The sequence below is a fragment of the Lissotriton vulgaris genome, chromosome 2_1 (genome assembly GCF_964263255.1).
Source record: "Lissotriton vulgaris chromosome 2_1, aLisVul1.2, whole genome shotgun sequence".
NCBI lineage: Eukaryota > Metazoa > Chordata > Amphibia > Caudata > Salamandridae > Lissotriton > Lissotriton vulgaris.
The window spans coordinates 234,015,823-234,039,621 of record NC_141687.1 but is presented as its reverse complement, the minus strand read 5'-3'; the positions used below and the strand labels follow the sequence as shown (position 1 = coordinate 234,039,621).

General features: G+C 43.3%; 1 protein-coding gene across 2 annotated transcripts in view; it reads left to right on the top strand.

Annotated features, from left to right (window-relative positions):
• The window catches only part of LOC147729905 (galectin-9-like), a 39,092-nt gene extending 16,384 nt beyond the window's left edge, over positions 1 to 22,708 (top strand). For both annotated transcript variants that reach the window (XM_086954816.1, XM_086954817.1), the window contains 6 exons: positions 1,518 to 1,637; positions 5,552 to 5,605; positions 15,581 to 15,622; positions 18,315 to 18,403; positions 19,166 to 19,322; positions 21,222 to 22,708. In XM_086954816.1, the coding sequence (XP_086810942.1) occupies positions 1,518 to 1,637; positions 5,552 to 5,605; positions 15,581 to 15,622; positions 18,315 to 18,403; positions 19,166 to 19,322; positions 21,222 to 21,368 (609 nt within the window). In that variant the 3' untranslated portion in view covers positions 21,369 to 22,708. The remainder of the gene's footprint in view (positions 1 to 1,517; positions 1,638 to 5,551; positions 5,606 to 15,580; positions 15,623 to 18,314; positions 18,404 to 19,165; positions 19,323 to 21,221) is intronic.
• The last annotated feature ends 1,091 nt before the right edge of the window (positions 22,709 to 23,799 follow it).

Sequence of the window (23,799 nt, the reverse complement as noted above, 5' to 3'; positions counted from 1 at the left end):
ATAAGTGTGGCATTCTGTGGGCTCACAAACTAAATACTCTTGGAGAATTGACTAAACCTTGGCATGTCGTGGCTGGTAGATTTCAGAAAAAAAGTCTAGCTTTTCTCCAGATCAGGTTGGCTGAGCTAGTTCCACTGAGAAGCAGCACTGGAGAATGCTTCTCCATTTATCTAGATAAAAGTGAGCAAGAGTGATTGGTAAACACTTTCCAAGACAACAGGAGGCCAAGAGCTCGATGGGTGGACACTGATGACTGTTCCTACTGAAATTGATATTATTGTGCCTATGGTTGTTTCCTCTAGTTGTCCTTTAGTTCAAAATGAGGCACAAATTCAGAAGATTGATGAATCTATATAGCCCCAATTTTTGCCGAATATCCAGTTTCTGCCCTAATCTAAATGCTTTCATTTGTCACTTGTCATACATTTTCTTTACAACTGATTGATAAAATTTTGTTTTCTAGTGTTTTCTAGGAATTTAATCCTAAATCCTTATGAGATAGTTATATATATTTGAACTGTCTTGAGATAGCCTTGTTTTATCTGTGCCAAGCACATTTTCTATTCTTTTTGGAGTTTCTTTTTCATTATATTCAATTTCTCATTGTTATAAATTATTTCACACTGTATCTTGGACCTCATTCTTTGTCCTGCAGCTTTTATGCTTTGAGCTCAAGCAGGCTACCAAAGAGAAAGCTGTTGATTATTTTAAGGAGAGGGGTTGCTGTCCATTGGCGTAACAGAAAATGATGGGACGCCCTTTTTGAGTGTGGTGCGGGACCACTAAGACTCCCATATCTCACCGATATTCATAGGCCTTGTGCTCAATGGTTGCCCCTTGAAGGGTTGGGGCCCCTGAAGTACTAATGACAAACTGCACCACAGGGGCTGCAGGGACCTGTTTTACCCTCCGTCGATGCCTGTGAATAGGTTCTGTCCCTGTCGTTTAATAACTTTTCCAAACTTTGCCACCTTCGCCTTTATACATCTTTCCTCTTTTTTCCTTCTACCTGATACAGATGTTTAAGAATAAAGTCAACACTAAGGAGGGGTGTACACAGCACCGAGTGGGCTGAGAGCTTCCTTTAAGAAAACTTGTGTTGGACCACGATTAGCCCAAGGCTGGGAATAATCAATTGCTGATATCTCAAGGCGTCATGCTAGATGTCTAACTTTGTTCCTCCTTCTGCTCTCCTAAAATACACTCTGTCCACTCACACATTTCTCCAACGCTCTCTTTTTTCTAGTCCCCAATGGCATTTCAATGTCATTTCATTTACTGTTCCTCCTGGAAGAAAATCTGAGGTTATACTTTACTTCTACCCTCTTTTCCTAGTTTCACTGACCTCTTGCGTTTACATGCCAGCACCGTTATTTCTGCCCGGATGTTGTTTCTAGACATTATTTGATATTTGCCCCATTCTTTGCAGACATGTTTGTTTGATTTTAACACACACAAGAACTGATGTTGCAGGTGACTTCCGTCCCAGTAATGGTGTATTTATTTTTGCCTTCTAGGTGTCAGTCAACGGAAAACATTTCGTGGAGTACAAGCACCGGATTCCGCTCCATAGAGTTAACGCCGTGCACATAACTGGAAATGTGGAATTGGAAAATGTGTCTTTTCAGGGTCCTGGGGTAAGTGGGATACATTGTTGCTCACTCTAATGCTTCTACATGAGAAGCTTATTCACCTAGTGGTGTTCTTTTGGATGTAGAAGGACATTCCATTCAAATATTGTATTACATGTTTTGTGTGTGGTATTTATATAGTGCAACTATAACCTAAAGGCAACTGAGCACTGTTGAGGGACAAAGGCAAAGAGACAGTCAATACGCGATTGAAGAGGTAGCGGGGTTCTGAGGGGTTGATTCCACATGTCCATCCTCAACTTTTCTGTTTGTCCTGATTCAGGGAACTGACCATTGAGTTGCTACCTGCCAGGCTCACTGATGCAGATAATTGCCATGTACACATCATATCCTGTCTAAGAACATGCATTACAATTGCCTTCTTGATCTCCAACCTCTCAAAAATATCTGTTAGATGGCCTCACTGATATTTAGACACCAAGGTAGCACATTTTCCTACGTCTCTTTACCTTTTTAACAAGGAGAAGATTTCCTCAGAGCAAAATTATATTATTTGCTGGAACAATGACTGCCATGTTTTTTGCAGAAACTCCACAAGCCCCTTTAAAAAATATATGCCCCCCCCCTCCTTGTCATACAAGCGAGCTGGACAGATGCTGATTTGTCACACACGTAAGGCCAGCTCCACTCTCTGTCTTAGGACTGGCAGGTGACTAAGGAATTGTCGATCTGCCTGCAACCCAAGTACTCCATCATGTAGAAGAAAAATACAGGGTGATTTAATTTAGTATAGTTGTAGATAAGGTTTGTAAAACCTACAGAGTAAGTTCATTTTTCTGCTGAAAAATAAGGCTATTAGTATTTCCCAACATATACTGACATTGACAAATAAAATGTCCTACACAGCACAAAACATGATGGATGAAACGCGTGATTTAATTTCAACTGCTGGTAATTACTCTGGGCCGCATACCATTCCATCGTCTTTTAGCTCTCCTGTGTCATTACAGGCAGGGACCAACCTCAAGCAAGTAAGTCTTGGCTCTGCTGCTCCAGTTACATCTATACCAAAGTGCAAGGCCAGGTCCTCTCTAAATGAGAGCCATAGCAAGGCCAAGCAGAGTTGATGTTTTGGGTCCCTAAACCGAGCTGCACACAGTTCACTATCGTTAAAGGTTTCAAAATGTGTTTGCATTTTGTGTGTAGAACAGTTAGGGTCATATAACCTGCTTGAACCAAAAGTATGCATCGAATTGGATCCTCTACCCGTTTCTATTCACGGTATGGTACGCTGAATAGGATGTGCAAAAATAATCAACACATTTTGTGCACTGAAAACCTCTTTGATGCCATTGTAGCCAATATCTGACTAGTTTATTGTCAAATTTGTAAAACAATCTTACTCGGGTACTAAATGCAGACCCATTTTTCTGACCAGCAGACAATATGTTCAGCACAGCCCACTACCCGAGGTATTTTGTCCCACTAATAACATGAACAGCTGCCAGTTTTCGGGGGCGCACAGCCAATGATAATGGGACCACTTTCGCTTTTAAGCCCTCCCATCATTTGAGAAAATTCAACTCATAAGTAATGTATAAGAGATTGATCTTTACCACCTATGGACCACCACGGTGAAAACACTCGCCCCTATCGATAATATAGTATTGACAAATCTTGCTGAACTTGCTATACAGCAAGGCAGACCATTGTGTCAGGTATAGTAAAAGTTAACGCTGATCTGATGATGCCAAAATAACACTGCACAAACAGAGTAACCAGCGGGCCTATCTCTGTGCAATTGTGGCTTAGCAGTGGCGTAGTAAGGTCCAGTGGTACCCAGTGCGGAAAATTTCTTGTCACCCCAGCCCACATTGAACTTATTAAAATAAGGAAAAGAAATAGTTACACATATATTTGTCATTTTGTCACCCCCCTCAGTGCCATTTTGACCCCCCCCCCCCACCTCCCTCAGAGATGAGAGCCGGGGCTGCCCTCATCCACCGCACCCCCCCTTCCTACGCCACTGTGTATTAGTCTAGCAGAATTTCAATGATTGATTTGTTTGGCACCCTGGACATTGCTAGAAAGGTTGTTGATGAGCAGAGGCCAGCCTTGAATTAAGATAGTCCTACTAGTTTCACATCACAGAATAAGGTGAGGCCTCTTCAATAAAACGCTCAATCAATGGAAATTAGCAGAAATTGTTGCGGTCGCCTTATCGGGCCACTAAGCCTGTACACCTCTCCCCAGATGGGCAGATAACATTGCTGTGCCTTACATGCAGATGCTGACGGCCAAGGGCAGTCCAAACAGCTAGCAGGAGGGGGATGACTTGTCATCGTTCTCTGTTTGGGGTCACCAGGAAGGAATAAGGAGAAGGTTCATGAAGTTTGCCATAGCTGAGATTGCTTCTAGTGGCCTAGAATAGAGGAAAAGTGGAGATACCTGGCAATCTGGACAATGTGAAATTAGGGAAATGACTGACCTGTCATAAACATAACAAATACTAACGTATGCATCCAACCCATTGACATTACTCCCCCATAGAAACTGAGGGCTGTTTGGGATCCAGTCTTGCACTACATTGAGATGTTTAAATTCAGTAGGATGGAAATGTTTGCCAATGACTCTATGGCATCGCTTTTTATAAGTGGCGCTCATAAATATCATCTTGCCTATGTTGGCCGACCTTTCTCCCTATCTGCCCCCTCAGATTCCACACGGCTCATTGGAACCCCCACAGCACATATGATGTTGTCCATCGGATCCATCACCGTCCTCTGCACCCCCCTACACACAATCTGTGCTCCATTAGAATCAAGACCTCTCATCATTGTGAGGCTCTTATGATGCAGGATATTTAATCTAACTTGGTCCAAATCGATAGATCTGTTTTAGGTAGTCTCTTCCTTTGCCGTCAGGTGAATCCAGATACAAGTTTTTTTCATTCGTATGATAAACTGAAACAGCAATAAAAAAAAGTTAAAAAAAAGAGTCTATCATTCTCCATCGTTGGAGTAGCAGTGCTTAATTTGTAGAAGCATGAATGATGTTGCCCAAACCTCTGCCCAGAAGCTCAGGGCCTCTGCTATTAAATAGTGGTGAACTACAAACCTAGGCTGCATAGTCTTGTATCCACCTCATGCCTCTTTAACCCCTTCGCTGCGGATGACGAGCTCAGCTCGTCATGTAAAGCTGCTTTTCATAATTTGCCGCACACAGCGGGAAAAGCCGCCGCAGCGATGCGGTTAATCGGCTACCAGACACTCCCTGCCCATTAATCTCACTTTTGCAGGTCATTGCATTACCCATTTGTGATGGTTGTTCCATCTATCTCTTCCTCATTCTGTCCCCTTTGTATCAACAATATAAGTTACGTCACCAAAAATGAGTGCCAATGGGCACCACTGGCAACCATCAGCTCAAGTTAAGCACTTGGGGTTGGGAATAGGGGGCAGTTTTAACTGGTTCTGCAAGCCAGCCAAGCAATCCAGCACTGATGGAAGCTGAAGATCATGTGAATAGGATCAGTTGCAAAGACAATGATTTCTTATTACTGAGAGGCTGTCACTGCAAAGAGGAACTCGCCTTTATCGCTGGCCTGTGTGTACTGGGCTGTAGTCCTCTGCTGCTGCAGTAATTGCACTACAGACATGGAAGGGGCATTCTTGTAGTATTCTTTCTGTCCTTCTACATCAGTTAGTTGTGTCCATAGATTTCCAGCTAGAGGGCATCTGGGCTTACATCTACTGTCCAACGCTCTTCCACACTGTGTATGGAATGTGCTTTTCATGCCTAGGTATAGGCAACCTTGTCTCTGTGACTATGGGATGGGTGCTTTGGGAAGCAGTACCTTGCCCTGCCTCAACCAGCTAGATCTGGGAGAGCCTCAGAAACCACCAATACCAACGATTTGGAGTGTATTAAACTGATCTTCCTTTTTGTTTCCTTCACAGGGGTTCCCTCCGTCTTTCCCACCTTCTACGTGCCCTCCCGGAGGATCGTTCAATGTAAGTTCCAGTTATAAATTAATATTTTAGTATTCTAGGATTTGTTGAAATGCTAAAAACGTACTTCCACGAAATTCTTTCCTTAAAGAGCACACTTCAGTTTTCAGAGAATGCTGCCATGTTGGAGAAATATATGCGTAGCAGCATCTCCAACCCTCACCTGCTTTCTTAGAGTTAGCATGTTATTTAGGTTTCATTACTAGCATGTGTTTACGTTTTGTGTTGGATGAGTTTAGTAGTGTTTTTGCTCTAGTTTACAAAGTCAGCTTGAGCGATATAGTTTGTGCATTAACGCTGCCCTCAGAGATAAATTCATCCAATAGTTTACGCACAAAAGTTTATTGCTGAGCGTAGGGTGTTATTTGTAAATGTAAATGTAAAGGGCACTTTTATAGCGCACCTATCACTCCAAGGAGTATCTTGGCGCTCAGACAACCAGATTACAAGGTTGAGGGAAAGAAATCAATTCAATGGAGAATGCTTTACACTTTACACCAATGCTCTGCAGGCCACATCTGGAAGAGAAAACACCCAAGTTTTTAAAGCTTTCCTAAACTGAGTTTCGTGGGACAATGACCTAAGGTAAGGTGGACGCTTATTCCAAGCCCTAGCACCCAGGACGAACAGAGATTTTCCTCCTTTGGTAGCCAGTCTGAATCTGGGGATTATTAGTAGGTTCTGACGAGCAGACCTCAGGCAACGGGTGAGATGGTACCGTTTAAAACCGTTACATAGATATTTGGGCCCTTGCTGTTGAAAAGCTCTAAATGTGATCAGCAAGATCTTAAATAGGATCCTTTTGCCAATTGATAGCCAATGCAGCGCTTTAAGCGCAGCTGACGCAGATGACGTACGGGGCCAGCGTAGCACCAGCCGGGCAGCAGCATGTTGGACCATCTGTAGCCTATGGAGTACAGACTTATTGACTCCAGCATATAGGCTATTACAGTAATCCATCCTCGAAGTTATTAAGGCAACTGTGACTGATTTTCTGGCTGACAGAGGAAGAAGGTCAAAAAACTTCCTCAGAGATTTAATTATGTGGAAACACATACCAGCTACAGCCACCGCTTGCTGTTTAAAGCACAATTGGTCATCAAATTTAATGCCAAAGTTTCGAGCAGATAAGATGGTATCAGGGGGGGGCTTCAGCACTGTCCGGCCACCAGTTTTTCGGGGAAAACAGATTTTGATTTCCGTAAGGCAAGATCTCCGTCTTGCCGGAATTGCATTTGAGGTGGTTCTCAGTCATCCATTTAAATGTGGCTGTTAGGCATTTTTTCAGGTTTTCCTCCGCCCCAGGCAGTTCCCCATCCAGTGCCAGGATATTCCAGGCAGATGTGTACCATAACTTTAACCTTTTATGCAATCATAGTGAAGAGAGAAAGGACACACAACTATATTGTATCTCACTGTAAGAAAAGTGACTGGTTCGTGTTTTGTTGCATAATAGATCTACAGCACAAAATCTTCCACACCTCATTTATGGGGTTTTGCAGTAGGATAGCACAGCAGGCCTTGCTGCTGCGCTGCACAATGGCAAAAGAATTATTAGATACGGTGCATATTCCTGTCCTTTTCCCTTGCGTCAGTGCAAAATGGGATGCCGTGCACCAGCGCAGGCACCTTTGCACCATTGTGCCAGGGTGCCTGCGTTGCGGGATGATTATTTTTTTGCAGCCAGGAAGGGAAACCTTCTTGCACAAAAACAATCACAAGAGGCTTTGGAAAGCCGCGTAATGTGGCTTTACATGGCCTTATAAATATGCCAGTGGCACATTGTGCCACTGGAACGTCAAGTGATGTCCTGATGGCGCAAAAAGTATCTATCTTGCTAAACGTAGACAACAAACCACAAATAAATTGCTGAACTTCTGTGAGATACACACTTGTAGCACATGCTGAACAAGGTGTATTACACAAAATGGCTTCTTTGGAGATGATGATGTGGGGTTATAAATATTTTTGATCATTCTTTTTTTTTAAAAATAATAACCAAATCACTGCCCCAGTAGCACTCTCATAGTTTTATACACATTGCTACATTACCTTAATCTCCCAGAAATGTGTCCCTCCACTCCCCACCCTCCAAAATGCAAACAATAAATCAGAGACATTGATCAAGCCAAGCATCCCATATTTTGTGAAATTTTTTAAACATCCCCATGTTGCCTACATAGTTTTTCAGCTGCATTGCAGAGATCCGTACTCTGGAGCCACCCCATAACTGTGGATACTTCAGCCACAATCCACGGCGTGTAAAAATCCTGCATTGCCACTGAGAAGTGAATTGTCGCCTTGGTCCGAATCCCACAGGATTTTCCCTTCTCAATCTCAGTTCCCAAATTTGCATGTTAGTATTGGGTTCTAATGCACAACTAGTTATGTCACTTATTTTTTTATATACCTTTGCTCAGTAATGAGTGATTACTAGGAGGCTGATACCATATGAAAGAATTCCTCTTTGTCTGCGTAGCAACGCGGGTTCTGCCTTTTCCCAATGTGCCTGCGTTTGGTGGGGCCATAGTATGTTTTATAGGAATATTTCAATTGTTTTAGCATCAGTTTGGCAGAGATAGTGAGACATCTCACAACAAACTGGACCTCAGACCACTCCTCATCCTCGAGGTCACCTGCATCTTCTTGCCATGAGGCCCCCAGGTGTGTCAGCGGGTCTGTGGAGTTCACCACCCGGGCTCAGTGTGTGTGGGATATACCTTTTGTGTTCAGCTATTTCACCATAATCTTATTTTCTAAGGGGCTAAATTATTGAACCAACTTCAGGACGTGGGTGTGTTGTAGGAGTGCATGGCTGAGCTGCAGACAGTGAAGAAATAGAGAACTGTACAAGGAGAACTCATCAGTTACTTGTGCATATGTTTTAATGTGGCCACCTGGCCCAGACATCCCCAACTCTCGAGATATCAATCAGATTCCATGCTCTGAAACCTGCTAGCCCTGAGACATAAGAGAGTCATGTGACCTGCTAGAGGGCGGTTTACCCTGCAATAGTTGTAAACCACCCAATATGCTTCAAAGCACTATGCCAGCAAAGAAGGGGGTTATTGATCGTTTGTTCTTAGGGAATTAATGTCAGAAAACAAGCTCGCTGGAAGTTTGTATGGATAGTTTTAATGCAAGTAAAGACATCTCAGGAGAGACACTTTCTTCAATAGGGCTCCTCTGGTTATTATTGATAAGGGCAACTTCTCCAAAGACATCATCTCCCTCCTGGTTTGGACTAGCAGAGGGACAATGTTGAGGTCCTAGCATTGTTTTGGGTCTCTGGATATGTGTGCATCAAATATATATATATATAGTGCTAGCTGGAACATGCAAGTGCCACCCACTCCGGGAAGTCAGGACCCTGCAGCTCGTTTTTACCACCACTTTCACTTTACTCTGCTGCCCTCACCACCCCTAGGTCATCTATTTGATATTTAGTATACCTCTCTCAAGAAACATCCCTGAGCCCCTACCTTGCAGAAAGGAGGTTGTAGCCTGTACCATGACTAGGCATCAAGGTACGAGGAGGTTCCCAAGGATGAAGCATGCCACCCATGCTGGGTGTGGGAAATCATGCTTTAAAAGGGATACTCATTACTGCTAGATCTCCAGTTTGACAGTAGCTTTTTTACACCCAAGGGTTTCTTTTTGTGCCTTATATTTTGATAGGGGTCAACCTTTGTAGGTGTTTAAATCTCTTATGGCCCTCTTGTGCGATATCGTTGCTTTTTCCTCCACCCAGTTCCAGGCCACCTCAGCGTTGTCAAAAGAGTTATGTCTTCTGATATAGGGCCTGATTTAGATCTTGGCGGACGGGTCACTCTGTCACAACAGTGACGGATATCACGTCTACCAAAATATAAATTCAAAAGGATGTAATGGGATTTATATTTCGGTGGACAGGATATCCGTCACAGTTGTGACAGAGTAACCCGTCCGCTAAGATCTAAATCAGGCCCGTAGTCTTCATTTAAGCTGTAAAGAGTGGAATATATTTAATCTGTCAAGTTAAGTCTTGACATTAGTAAATATTTTCCTCTACTGTTGCACAAGTGTGGTGTAATCCAGTCACCCCATGATTTTTACATAGTCCAAGGGAACCGTTTGCCAGACGCGAGCCACCCTGATGATAGCGTGCCTGTCCAAATAATTAAATAGTTTAAGGAATATGTGGCCAGGAGGAAAACACATTGGGCCATTCTTGATATCCTCATTCTATCATGAAGCAGGATGAGAGTTCTTGTTCTAAGACCCAGGTATTAAACCATTGTCAAACAGTTGTTCAGAATGTGCACCTTCTGCGTCCTCGGAGACATCCTCCAAGCATAGAAAATTGTGTCTAGATCTGCCTTCAGCATCTTCTGCTCACCTTTTCAGTTGCACTGTTTGCTCCTGAAGTCTAGTGATGTCCAAATTGAGAGATCCTGGGTCGTCCTCTCTTAACAAACTCTGGGTCTCAAACTCTGACCTGTCCTCTTGTACATTACATGGATCTTGGCGCACAAGGATACCTCTATGCCTACTTTGTTGATTCTCCCTTCTAGGATCTCATGGAAGTCTCAAATTGCTTGTAGTACTGCAGTCGAGGGTGCCAGTTCATCCTCTTGCATTTGCGGATCTGTCCCAGATCTGCTGGGCTGGTTTGCTTGCTCTCCTGTCACTAGTTTTGCAAAGTAATCGATATTGCCCTGTGTGGGGGCCCCCACTCCTCTGCCCTTTACCATACTGTCGGGTTGAGCACCCCCTGCGTGGTCCATTCCAGCTGTTTCTTCTGGCAGGGATGCTGTGTCACTAGATCCCCCCGGCACAACCAGCTCTGCTTGCAGCTGGGTGGGGGTTTCTTCTCATGGCTCACGTCACTGCTTCTCGCATGAGTAGGCTGAACAAAGATTCAGTAAAACGCAGGATGATGGACGGAATGTTGCACAATGGCAAAACATTCACCCCCAGTCACAGATCTGGGTTTAATCCATCGTTATTTTGCTCACCAAGCCACCCCAGTTCAGACATGGCCATATGCAAATCAGTCTTGACCCTGTTCCTCATGGGAACAGTCCAGCCCGAACTGCCAAGCCATGTCTTCCCAGGACAGGAATCAAGCATCCTAGGACCAGTTTCTGGGTATCAGCCTTCTTCAGCCAGGATAGCTGACTCCAGTGGCTTAGTGAGCACGGGACCCACGTCTGGGCATACCCTTCCCACATAGGGTGAACAGCAAAACACACAAGATGATGGACAGAATGTTGCACAATGGCAAAACATTCACCCCAGTCACAGATCTGGGTTTAATCCATCGTTATTTTGCTCACCAAGCCACCCCAGTTCAGACATGGCCGCAGATCAGTCTTGACCCTGTTCCTCATGGGAACAGTCCAGCCCGAACTGCCAAGCCATGTCTTCCCTGGACCCGAATCAAGCATCCTAGGACCGGTTTCTGGCTATCAACCGTCTTCAGCCAGGATAGCTTGACTCCAGTGGCTTAGTGAGCACGGGACCCACGTCTGGGCATACCCTTCCCACATAGGGTGAACAGCAAAACACAAAAGATGATGGACGGAATGTTGCACAATGGCAAAAAATTCACCCCCAGTCACAGATCTGGGTTTAATCCATCGTTATTTTGCTCACCTAGCCAGTTCGGGCTCGACTGTTCCCATGAGGCACAGGGTCAGACTGATTTGCATATGGCCATGTCTGAACTGTGGTGGCAGAGTGAGCTATCAAATGGTGATGGATAAAACCCAGATCAGTTGACTGGGGGTGAGTGTTTGATTTGCTCAAACGCTCCGTCCATCATCCCTTTTGCATCGCTTGGTTCGCCCTAAGTTGGCAGGGTATGCTCAGACGTGAGTCCCTTGCTCACTTTGCCACTGGATTCAAGATAGCCTGGCTGATGAGGGTTATGAACCCGAAACCGGTCCAAGCATGCTTGTTTCTGGTCCAGGGAAGACATGGCTTGGCAGTTCAGGCTGGACTGTTCCCATGAGGCACAGGGTCAGACTGATTTGCATATGGCCATGTCTGAACTGGGGTGGCGGAGTGAGCTAAAGAATGGTGATGGATTAAATCCAGATCAGTTGACTGGGGGTCTTTGATTTGCTCAAATGCTCTGTCCATCATCCCCTTTTGTATCGAACAAAGATTCAGTGGCGCACTCCTGTGAGGCCTTCTTACCAGCATTTCAGGGGTGGGGGAGGGGGTGGGCAATGATTGGGAACGGAGACGGAGGCTCAGTAGAAATGAGTCAAGTCATCTGCGCCCGTTTCAGGCTGGGCCCAAAGCTCCCTTTCAATGTGTGGAGCATTTTGTGCATGAAGAAATAAATCCGCACGCAGGGTGAGGAGGGTGAAGCTCCCCTAAGGCCCAGGGGCTATGCTTTTCTGTGTACCACTGTATGCCGGTTGATGTAAGTCCAAACGGGGACAAGGATTTATGCCCTTTCCTAATGTATGCAACTCTTTTGAGTTTTATTAGCGATTACTACTGGATCACAAATAGACCTACGTCATGAATATTAATGAGGTAGGTGACAATGTGCGGCCTATTAGGAATCGCAGTCATCACAGGGATGGTGGCCTGGTGAGGTAAGCAGACACCATTTACGGGATTGCTTTTTAAGAAAGAAATCTTTTTTAAAAGCAATGCATCCCATTTTCCTTAAATGTGTTTAAAACAAAAAAAATTTACTTTGCTGTTTAATTTTTTAAGAGTAGACAGTGGTCTGTGGGACCATTTGCCAGCTCTTAAAAAGTATTTGTTTTACATTCTCAAAAGGGAAGGGGTCCTCTGGCTGACCCATCTCATTTGAGATAGGGTTGTCACTAAGTATGGGTGAATTTTTCGGATCTATGGTCCGCGAATTTGCGCGAAATCACAAAAAAATCAGCGGATTTTCCTGCGAAATCGCAGATTTTTTTGCGATTTGCACCATACTTAACTGGAGTACTTTCTACTGGCTAATCAGTAAGTGCTACCTCGTTGGGTAAATGTACAGTGCTTTTCCTACACTGCAGCTGCGTAAAGGGCCAGATGACTTGTCCCCAGTGAACATGTGTGCCTGTAAGTTTGCCACCGCGCCAAAAGGCACCAAGGTCCCTTGAGTGAGCTGTCCATCATAGTTGGGAAAGGGCGGGAAAAACGTTTGATACTGCTAGTGTGTGGTGCGGGGCTTCTATGCGTGTGCACATGCCTCTTGTGTAAAGGGTCAGAGAGCGAGAAGGGCAACAGGTGAGGAGAAAGCAGCCTCCTGGCTACAGGAACTACAAGGGGATCGCGCTCGAGAAACTCATGGATGCAAAGACCTCCCTCGAGTATTACAGCTAATTTTCGACGGCAGATATGGGGTTAAAGCACACTTGCCCAGCCTTGACCGTGCTCACTAATGTTTTGGGCTGATTAAAAACGTTACTGAATTTGAACTTCAACTCAGGCACCAGCTATATCTGTAAGTGCTTCCTGTTGAGGTTTATTTTTTTGTGACAGGAGCCTCGTGCCAGAATGAATCCTGCCCTGCATAGTTATCCACAAAGATGCCACCCTTTTGTGCAATACCTCTACTCAACTGGAGTACTGGCTAATCAGTAAGTGCTACCTCGTTGTGTAAATGTATAGTTTTTTTCCTACACTGCAGCTGAGCTGCGTAAAGGGCCAGAAGATTTGTCTCCACTGACCATGTGTGCCTGTAAGTTTTCCACTGCGCCAAAAGGAGCCGAGGTCCCTTGAGTGAGCTGTCCATCATAGTTGGGAAAGGGCGGGAAAAACGTTTGATACTGCTAGTGTGTGGTGCGGGGCTTCTATGCGTGTGCAACTACAAGGGGATCACGCTCGAGAAACTCATGGATGCAAAGACCTCCCTCGAGTATTACAGCTACCTTCCGACGGCCGGGATGGGGTTAAAGTGCACTTGCCCAGCCTCGACCGTGCTCACTAATGTTTTGGGCTGATTAAAACATTACTGAATTTGAGCTTCAACTCGGGCACCTGCTTTATTTATCTGTAGGTGCTTCCTGTTGAGGTTTAATTTTTGTGACAGGAGACTTGTGCCATACTTGTAACTATTCTCTGACCCTGCTTCGAGGGTCAGAGAAGGGTCAGAGAATAGTTGTAAGTAGGAAACGAGGCGCCGAGGTCCCTTGAGTGAGCTGTCCATCATAGTTGGGAAAGGGCGGGAAAAACGTTTGATACTGCTAGTGTGTGGTGCGGGGCTTCTATGCGTGTGCACATGCCTCTTGTGTAAAGGGTCAGAGAGCGAGCAGGGCAGCAGGTGAGGAGAAAGCAGCCTCCTGGCCACAGGAACTACAAGGGGATCGCGCTCGAGAAACTCATGGATGCAAAGACCTCCCTCGAGTATTACAGCTACCTTCCAACTGCCGGGATGGGGTTAAAGTGCACTTGCCCAGCCTCGACCGTGCTCACTAATGTTTTGGGCTGAATAAAACGTTACTGAATTTGAGCTTCAACTCGGGCACCTGCTTTATTTATCTGTAGGTGCTTCCTGTTGAGGTTTAATTTTTGTGTCAGGAGACTCGTGCCATACTTGTAACTATTCTCTGACCCGGCTTCGAGGGTCAGAGCAGGGTCAGAGAATAGTTGTAAGTAGGAAACGAGGCGCCGCTCAGGAAGCACTTACAGCGTTACAGCAGGTGCCCAAGTTGAAGTTAATTTCTTTGTAACCATTTTGTAAATGATTACAAAGAAATTATCTTCAACTTGGGCACCTGCTGTAACCCTGTAAGTGATTCCAGGAAAAAATGTGTCCCGCTCGCGGATTCGCGTATTTTTCCGCAATTTTGCAAGATTCGCGGATCGCGAAATTGCAGAAAATCCGCCAGCGGAACTAATTTTCGGCCCATAGTTAGTTGCTACCTCCTTCAAGGAGTCAGTAAAAAACAAATGTTTTGCGACCATAATTTGGTCTCAAAACATTCATACATCCCATTCTGATTCGGTATTTGGAAAGGACACCCTAAAGACGCCCCTTAAAAATACAGAGTAACAAACACAAATTGTGGTTCGGTAATGTGTTACCGAATCGCAATTTGTGTTTTTATGCATATGTAAAAGCATTTTTGGGGTCGGTAAAGGCCAGATCGTCTGCTTCCGACCGCAGAAATGCTTCGTACATGTAGCTCATGATGCCATCCTGGCGAAAGAAAGGTAAAAAATCTCTGTTCTTTTATTTTCTTTTTTTATTCTGTTCTACAGCCTGTAAAGGAAAAGCAGTTAGAAATTCTTTACAAATAATTTAGATTCATTAGGTAATTTCATGGCTAAAGCATGGTCTTCTTTTGGTGGGCATAGTGTTCAGCGCTGAGATGAATTTGTAGCCCTTACGCTACAAAGCATCCTTAAACCAGATTTTAAAGTATCCTACTTTAATCACAGAAATGTGGTCTATGATTAGGGGGAATGGTATGCTTGTAAGTAAGCTTGGAAAGTAAAAATGGTCTGGGCGGGGCGTAAGGGGGGACTCAATAGTTTTACATAGATGTGTTAAGGTAGGTGGCTGAAAACATTTATAGAACTGTTGGTTAGAGCAGGGAGGTTGTCTGTATTATCATGCAGTATATATTTTCTCTATGTGTCCCCAATTAGGCTGTCTCCCACTTTAGTCTCTTGATTATGAGTTATTCGTACCACCATTAAAATCAAAGGCTCTCACATTTACATCACATGCTGAACCTGGCTGTAAAGCTCATCAATTTGTGGAACAACAAAGTATAAAAAATCTGCACACACTCAAATTATTGCTTACGTGTGGCAGAACGGAGTGTCAGCAAGTTGTAAATAGCTCTGGTGTATGTTTTCCAGTATATAAGTGAATACTTATTGTCGCTGCAACATAGTGCATTCCAGCCAAAACCTTCTGATTTCGAAAAGTGTATGTTGATTTCATACAGTAACCTTGATGCAGTACTCTGTCATACATAAAAACTAACATTTGTTTCTTTTATTTTTTACCTCTTATAGCCATATCCAACTCCACAATTTCCACCGCATGGCCAACAATACGTAAGAACCTTACATTTATTTGAAAGGTCATTGCCTCTTTTCATGTGGGCTGACCACCATGTTTTTGCTTCTATCTTTTGAGAAGAGATCAGACTTTACACTACCATTCTAGTCATGACAATAATTATTTGTCTAATTTTCATCAAGCTTATTTGAAGCTTGTCAGTGTTTGGTGTTTGTATATAATAACCAAAAACACAGGTGTGACAAAAAACATAATGTAAAAATATGACTTCCTCATTGTTCCCAGAAGTGCTCCATCGTAAAAATACAAATTGCAGTGGTCAATATATTTTTATGATATTTCAGGTTTGCTATGTCCTTAGTAACAAAACTGCTCCCAAACACAAGCTCATCCTTAAAGTAGTTGCCCACATCCAAGCGACGTTCAAATGAAACATTTGATCTAAAAACTAACACCTTGGGGGCCATTTACGATGATGTCGGAAAAGGCTCCGACCGTTGGTCAGAGCCTTTCTGAATACATCGTAATATGCCGGTCGGATTCCTTTCCGACCCATTACAATGGAGGCAGCCAGAAAGGAATCTGAACAGTTATTACAGCTGGCTTCCGGCAGGCTCGGAGCACCCGTCCGCCAGTTGGAATGCGGCCAGTAATCCCAAGGGCGGCTCTTTCCGCCCATCGGAGTATGATGTCGGTTTCAGTAGCTTTTCTGTGTTATCCTTTCTGACAGAAAGGCTGTCGGAACTTGACTTTGGGGGCCCCCAGGATGGCCCCCTTGGGTGCATGACCTCCGGTTGGAGGCAGAGTGGGCACCTATGGTGCACCCCTGTTGATCCCTGCACCCCGTGCCTACAACAGGCTGCAGGGATCAACTGCACCTCCAATTTTACAATGGGAGCATGCATTCTGGCAGGTTTACGGCTGGAATGCATGCTGCCATTGTAAAATATAGGAATGTAACCAAACAGTTGGTTGCATCCTAATGGGCCGGTCGGGACCGCCGACCAGGTGTTGGTCGGTCCCATGACCACGATGATGCTGGGTGGAGGCAATTCTACCCGACATTGTAATCAGCCCCTTAGTAGACATTTTCCTTTCATTTAAAGTTTCCAGTACTTTTAGTATTAGTAGTGTGGAGGATGTACTTTTAATAAATTGAAAACAAAATGAAATGAGCATTGGAAATGCCAATATGCCTGGGTTTAATGTGCTAACCTATGCTTTGTTAGCACATTAGAGTCAACCACACTGGTGGGAGGGAGCCATCAAGCAGGGACAGAGAGGGCTATCGTTGTAAAATAGTTCCTCATGAGGTTTAATGCCAGCACTAAAGTAGAGTTGGAAGGGTACACCCAAATAGCTAGCAGCATTAGATGAGAGATGAACACTCTCATCCTGTGATTAACAAAGTCTCAAACCAGTGACCGAAAGAGGCAGGTTCGACAGAGCCAATGGACCCAAAGACCACTCGCTATATATGGTTAGCAACAGGTCTGTTTGACCACTTTACTGTCACAACCCAGACCTATAAGTCATGTACCACAGAGCAGTCTCCTGCCATTTGGAAGACAGAAGTTCTAGAAAGGAGGCAAGATGTCAAGGAAGGAGCACCTGAAGTAGTCTGTCTGTATGCAATTAACTATTTTGCAACTAACTACAAAAGTAACCTTTTTATATACTTTTCTTCCTGTGTTTATAAGTTGAGTATCCATTTAAAACATTGACATTAAGAATTATGGGAGAGTCTTAACAGGGAGACTCGACAACAAAATAATGACACGTGAAGCACACTAACGTTAGCCTTTCCACAGTTTGCCTCCGTACTGTATTGACTGTAGCGGTCCTGTATATATGTCAGCAGCTTTCATTTTGCAATTCTATATTAACAATGCAATTGAAATAATCAACTTTGACTTCAAGCTGGTCAGAAGATTGACTATTCCTATAAAGAGACCTGCTGAGCAAGTAGATCTAGAGTGATAATTTAGTTATTGTTACAGTACCTAATTCAATACCCAAAGCATGAGTTTTACAAATAATGATGAGACTGCAGAGCTTCCAATATCAATTATTGCTTGGCCTAAAAAGAATCAGACTCCATACCTTTCATTCTAAACATTCATTCTGAATTTCAATGATGCAGTGCATACCATCATTAGTTGCAACTCATGAGATCAGAGATTCACTGGTTTGCCTTTGGGCATCAAGGCTCTGCCTACAACTACTAGCTAAAGGAAGGAAACTGCAAGAGACTGAGGGGCAGGGATGACTGGCATACAGTGGTGCACACACTGCTCTAGCTACTAAAACAGGAAAATAACCTACCCAAAATTCAGAAAACAATATTGCTTGGTTACGAGGCAGTGTAGGCAAATACTCATTTTCTACTGTCCTGTGGAGCAAGGTTTCTGGTACAGACATACTCCTATGAAAATAAATAAGTTCAAGTTCAAGAACTTGAACTTAAAATAAATAATATAAGTGGCTAACCAAGTAATAGTAGGACAGCCATGCTAAGCTTTAGAGCCATAAAATTAACCGGATTAAATCAAATTGAACAATTATTTAATATTTGCTATATTTGTGTTTATTTTTGTGATTAATATGTATTTGATTGGTTGACAGCAAAATGAACATCTCACATGGTTTAACTATTAATTCTTCTGGATCTGCATGAATTATATCAGTCTTCTCTTTGTTTCATTGTTTCCCCTCTGTTTTTTGCAGCCCGTGCCGTACCACTCACACCTTCATGGAGGTTGCTACCCTTCTAAAGTAATCACAATTTCTGGCACCATTCCGCACCATGCTAAGAGGTAAACAAGCCCTGTGGATCCTTACACAGAAAACTATGCACACAGTCACTTTGAAACATGTTGTTACATTTCAGATGCCCCAGAATTATTTTAATATCTGTGAACAATGATGTACTTTTTGTTTCAGTGAAATAAGATTTACGGATTTTCAAAATATCAAAGTAGATGTGCTTTTCTGGGATACTTCACTTTAAACAGTGCTAGCCCTTCAGCGATGATGTCATAAATAATGTCTTATGTGAGTCAATGTGTGATACCAAGTGCATTGGATTAGTGGTGGGGGAGTTAAGGTCGAGCTGCTGCTAGAAGGGCATTTTTGGTATTGCATTCTATCAATATCGTGTTGGCTGTGGTCTACATATTTGGCATTTCCTGTTGCACTTATAGTAGTAGTGCTAAATTCTTAATAAAAAAACTGCAGTTAGAGTGACATATTTCCAGTGAATTTCCCTATTTTGCTTTTCTTAATTGTTTTTGTACGAGCAATGTATTCTACTACATGAAGAAAATTTATATTTCATGTTGATAGGGGTTCATGTTCATTAAGTTGGTACACCTTAAGGTTATGCAACATTTGCTTTGAAAAGAACAGTCAAGTAGACTATGCTCATTATGCACAGCTATCTGCAGTCAAGGCCCTGTGATACGAGAGAAGTTTGGCATCCGGGGTAGTGGGACTCATTGCGGCGTGTTAGTTCACTGCAAAGTAGAAAACTTCCCACCGTAAAACAATGCTTAACCAATGGTCTGATTGTATTGTAGGTTTACTGTCAACCTGAAGTTCCATGGCGGCATTGCCTTCCATCTGAACCCGCGCTTTGATGAGAACGCGATTGTTCGAAACAGTCAACTGAACAACAACTGGGGATCAGAGGAGCGTGGAGGAGCAATGCCCTTTTGTAAAGGCCAGGGCTTTATGGTGAGATAAATGTGGAAGAATAACAATATCTTAAGGTCGTAGCGCAATATACATGTATTAAATAACAATCAGCACACCTAATGTGGCTAAATGAGGAAGTGGGCGGACAAGAAAATATAGGATGTTGGTAGGAGGATCTAAGCACACAATCTAGTACTCTAGTAGCTGTGCTTTAGGAGGACTGTCCAGCACACTCTCCACTAGCCCTAATCAGCCTAATACAATTCACATTTCTTTGGCTTTTGAGGCCCTCATGGTTTTTGTTGAGCAGCTATACATCGGTTCTTCCCCTGTACACTTCCTCCCTTACTTCCATCTATCACTTTTCCATATTCAGATCTTTGCTTCCATTCCACCATAGGTAATGTGGTTGAGGAAGATTGATGGAAGTAAAAGAGTTATGTGTTCTGAGATGAGATAAACTGATGCTGGATCTGGAGTGGTCAATAACTTTAGCACAATGCTAAGGGCCCCACCACTGAGACCTAACATCATTACCAACTCACTGTTCTTTGCAGGGTCTCTTGCAAACATTGCTTGGTGATACTAGTTTAGTTTCTACAAGGCATATTCTTGAAACCTTGAGCCAGTGGCGTACCAATAGCCTGGGGTGCAGGGGGTCCACAGCTCCAGTGGCCCCCTCGGCACTGTACATGAGCGGGCCTGAGAGCTCTTGACTGGGTCCAGACCATACGGTGCCCCCTCCATGAACTTTGCAGATGGGCCCCTCTAGTATCGTCACACCACTGAATTGAGCAAGTGAGCGCAGGGTAAATGACATTAATTTGCCTCTTTCTGTAATGCCTATAAGATGAAGCCATTAAAATACACAATCCTTTCCCTGTGCACTTCTCTCAACTATGTCCATCTTGTCTTCTTTTTTTTAATATCTTTATTTATATTTTCATAACAAACTAAATGTGGGCAGTATAGTGCATGCCCAGTAAACATTACCAACTTGACAATATTTACAATCTACAAAATAGCCCCATCCCCAAGAGTCCTGGAATTATGGTCAAACATGGAGGCATACCATCAAACCATATCGCAGAACTTTCGTACAGCAGTGTAGCATGGACAACTAAAAGCACAACAGTGCACACATTGATGTAAATCCTTTTCCTTTGCTCTTCCTACACATTTTCCAGTCTATTCTTGAATCTCTACTTCCCTCTACCTATCTTTGCTTCGATGTGCGCCTGTGTTTCTGCTCTCAATTATTTACTTTTTTTTCAACCCTGTATTTACTTTGAATTATTCTCCCCTTAACATATCTTCTTCTTTCCCGTCTTGGCTTAGTGTGTCCTTCTTGGCTCTCTTTCTTGCCCCATCTTTGCTTTATAATACCTCTTTCTACTGTAGTTAATGTATTTCTTCCTTTTACTCTATACAGAATACCAAAGATAAATGTTGGAATACTTACACAATGTAGCTTTAGAGCCTGCAATAGCGGGCTCTACCAGCCATTAAAGACCCGCTCCAGCGTTACAGGCCCAAGCTGCTTGCTCATTTAATTGTCTTCAATGGAGAGCTCAACAATTCAATGTTTTAATAGCAGATAGGCACAGGAATTGAGCCTGCTATTCCATTTTGCAGCCTGCACCTATTACACATTCACTATTGTACATTAGTCTACCACTAGTGGTTGCGTCGCAAAAATCAAATATTGTGGAAAAAAAACATTTTCGTTTTGAACATCAAACATAGGTGAAGTCTGTAAGACTTAACATGATGAAGTTGACCAATAGGCCACAGTGCCCATCTGCCATCTCCAGTGTCTGTTTTCCACTGTCATAATTGAATAACTTTCTTCTTCTTACATTTAGGGCATTCTAAAGCAGGAGTGAGTAATGGTCTTGATTATGAGTAAACCCTCATAGATTTTTCTTTCTGTTGCAGATTGTAATCTTATGTGAACACCATTGCTTCACCGTGACTGTCAATGGCCAGCACCTCTTCAACTACAACCACCGAGTGCCCCATTTCCAGCAGATCGACCAGCTGGAGGTGGACGGCGATGTTGTACTGCAATATGTGCAAGCGTAAAGGAAGTGCCCTTATTGTACCTAGTTAATAAGGAAAGGGTGCAGCAATCATGACAGCTAGTTATTGGTTGATAAATATTTGAAGGGGACCTGAACTGGGAGTTTGAATGGTTGAATTAATAAAGAAACAACAGATTAAAATGTGAAAACTTTGGGTATAACTGAATCATGGTCTGTTGTCTGTAAAACATTCCAAATGATCTCCGTTTCTAAATCCTTATTATTAGTGATGCGTGAGTGAGTTATGTGACATAGAAAAGGGTGTGGATGGGCATCTCTGTAAGTTTCTCTTTTTTCAGATTCTGTGAACCAAACTGATTTTGACCCTAATTGTGTAAAATGAAAAGGAAAATACACATTTATTTTAAATTCATATACAAACCTGGACCTTCTTAGTGACTATGAGGGTGTAGGCACCGGGGAAGACATGTTGAGGTATCAGAATGTGTATAGTTTGCATCTGACATTAATATGGTCCTGTGGCATTGTGTGCTATCTAGAGAATATTTCCACACAGTGGCATTCAATATATGAATATGTTTTATAGCTGGCCTTGCTAATTAACTCCCTCACCCCATGTACCTATTCCCTGCATTGCACCCAGTCACAAATGTGTGCAAGTAATCTTACAAAAATTCCACCCCATGTATGTACACTGACTCTTTTGGTTTACATGTGTTAGGTCAGTTCAGGGCTTGGGCAAACATTCTTGCTGCCTCAGATGATGCCTTCCTAGGGGGTATCACGTATGGCAGACTTTTGCTACTAGTTGTTGGAGCTATCTGGTGCCGCCTTGTAGAGCTGGCCCTGGTGGCATGACATAAACAAGACGCATTGAATATACATGGGAGTCATTTACATAGTCAGTGGTTATCCTGAAAATCCAGCATATCTTTAGCTTTGTGAACCATCTGTCACGCCGGCTCTAGCTATTCCCTAATAAAACATCGAAGCAAACCTGCAATCATCACCCAACAGCCTGGTGACTCTATGACCTGAATAGAACACGGATGCATGTTTCCAGATCTGTCTTCCCTAAGATTTTCTCTGTGTTTTTGAAGCCCTACTTTGTGTGCAGTTTATTTTTCATGTATTCTATTATTATTAAAGTTAAAATTATATTGGAACTTAAACTTAAAAACTTTTATTTTTCCATTTTGTACACTGCCTCGTTTTTAAGGCTATTCGGTCCATACTTACTGCACAAATGTCATTTCATTGTGAACTGATTCGATAAATATTTAAAAGAGGTTTTTAGTGAACACTGAAGTTACCTTTACACCACAAAGTTGCTTATGTTTTGTAAACCCTGCTGTTAATAATAAAGTATAGTTTTCAAGATTTCTGATCCCTGCTGTCTTCATTTTTTAAATTCAAACGTGAACTTCTAACATGGGGGTTCTAATGCAAATTTGATACATTATGGAAGAGTGGAACGCTCCTTTCCCTCGAGTCCCTTAGCCTTCCCCGGCCAGACACCCGCATGCCATCACAGCAACCCCCTTTGCCCCTCTCCCCCTCCGGGGAACCCTTTAACACCTGTTCTGAGCAGGTGGTAAGTGCAACCAGAAACGTGTCTGGAATCAGAGATAACCATGCAGGAAAGGACCAGGCAATAGTTCTTTACTGCGTGACTACATCATGTATTGGGAGGAAGTAACATACCGAGTCAGCACTCCATACCCCAGTAATTCCTTGACTCCATTCACTGGGACATTCTGAATCAGGCACTGTGAGGTGGGGTTCCCTCACCCCACCGTTCACACAATGTAGCATCGATTGAAGAGAGCACTGTGTCCATCTGGTTGTCTCTTGTTTAGGGTGAGTCTGTGTGCAGTGCAGTGGTGCCCTCACTCTAGCCAGATGGATCTGAGGTTGGAGATATGCAGATCCCAGCATGGGGGGTTAGATGTCTTCAAGGAGATAAGAGGCACTGACCCTCAGTGGTCTGCTCTGAATATAATCTCAATCTCTAGAAGCATCTTGGGAGAGGCTGGGTGCAGTCTGACTGATGACCTACAAAGCAGCAGCTACTTGCCCTTTCTTAAATTGTATAGGGTAATTCTGTGTCTTTCCTTCCTCCAGGGGGCACATAGCCCTGAAGAAGGTCCAGCACCAATTTGGTTTGGGCATGTTAAGTACTGAAACATGTTGGCCCTAGGGTCCTAGGACCATTATACTCCAAATAACCCTATTGTTCATTTAATTTTAATATTCCTGCCAGACCCAAGACTAAAGGGATACTGGGGTCTGCCAGTAAATTTTTAATATTTATACCCCAGGCCAGAAATATTATCTAAGTGCTCCCTGAAATATTGGTTGAGCCCACCACGACTTTTAAGGGTCGTGGTGTCCCGATGATGAAGCATGACACCACTTGGGTGTGTGAGGGACAATAAATAAAAGGAATGTCTTTTCCTACACCACTTAAG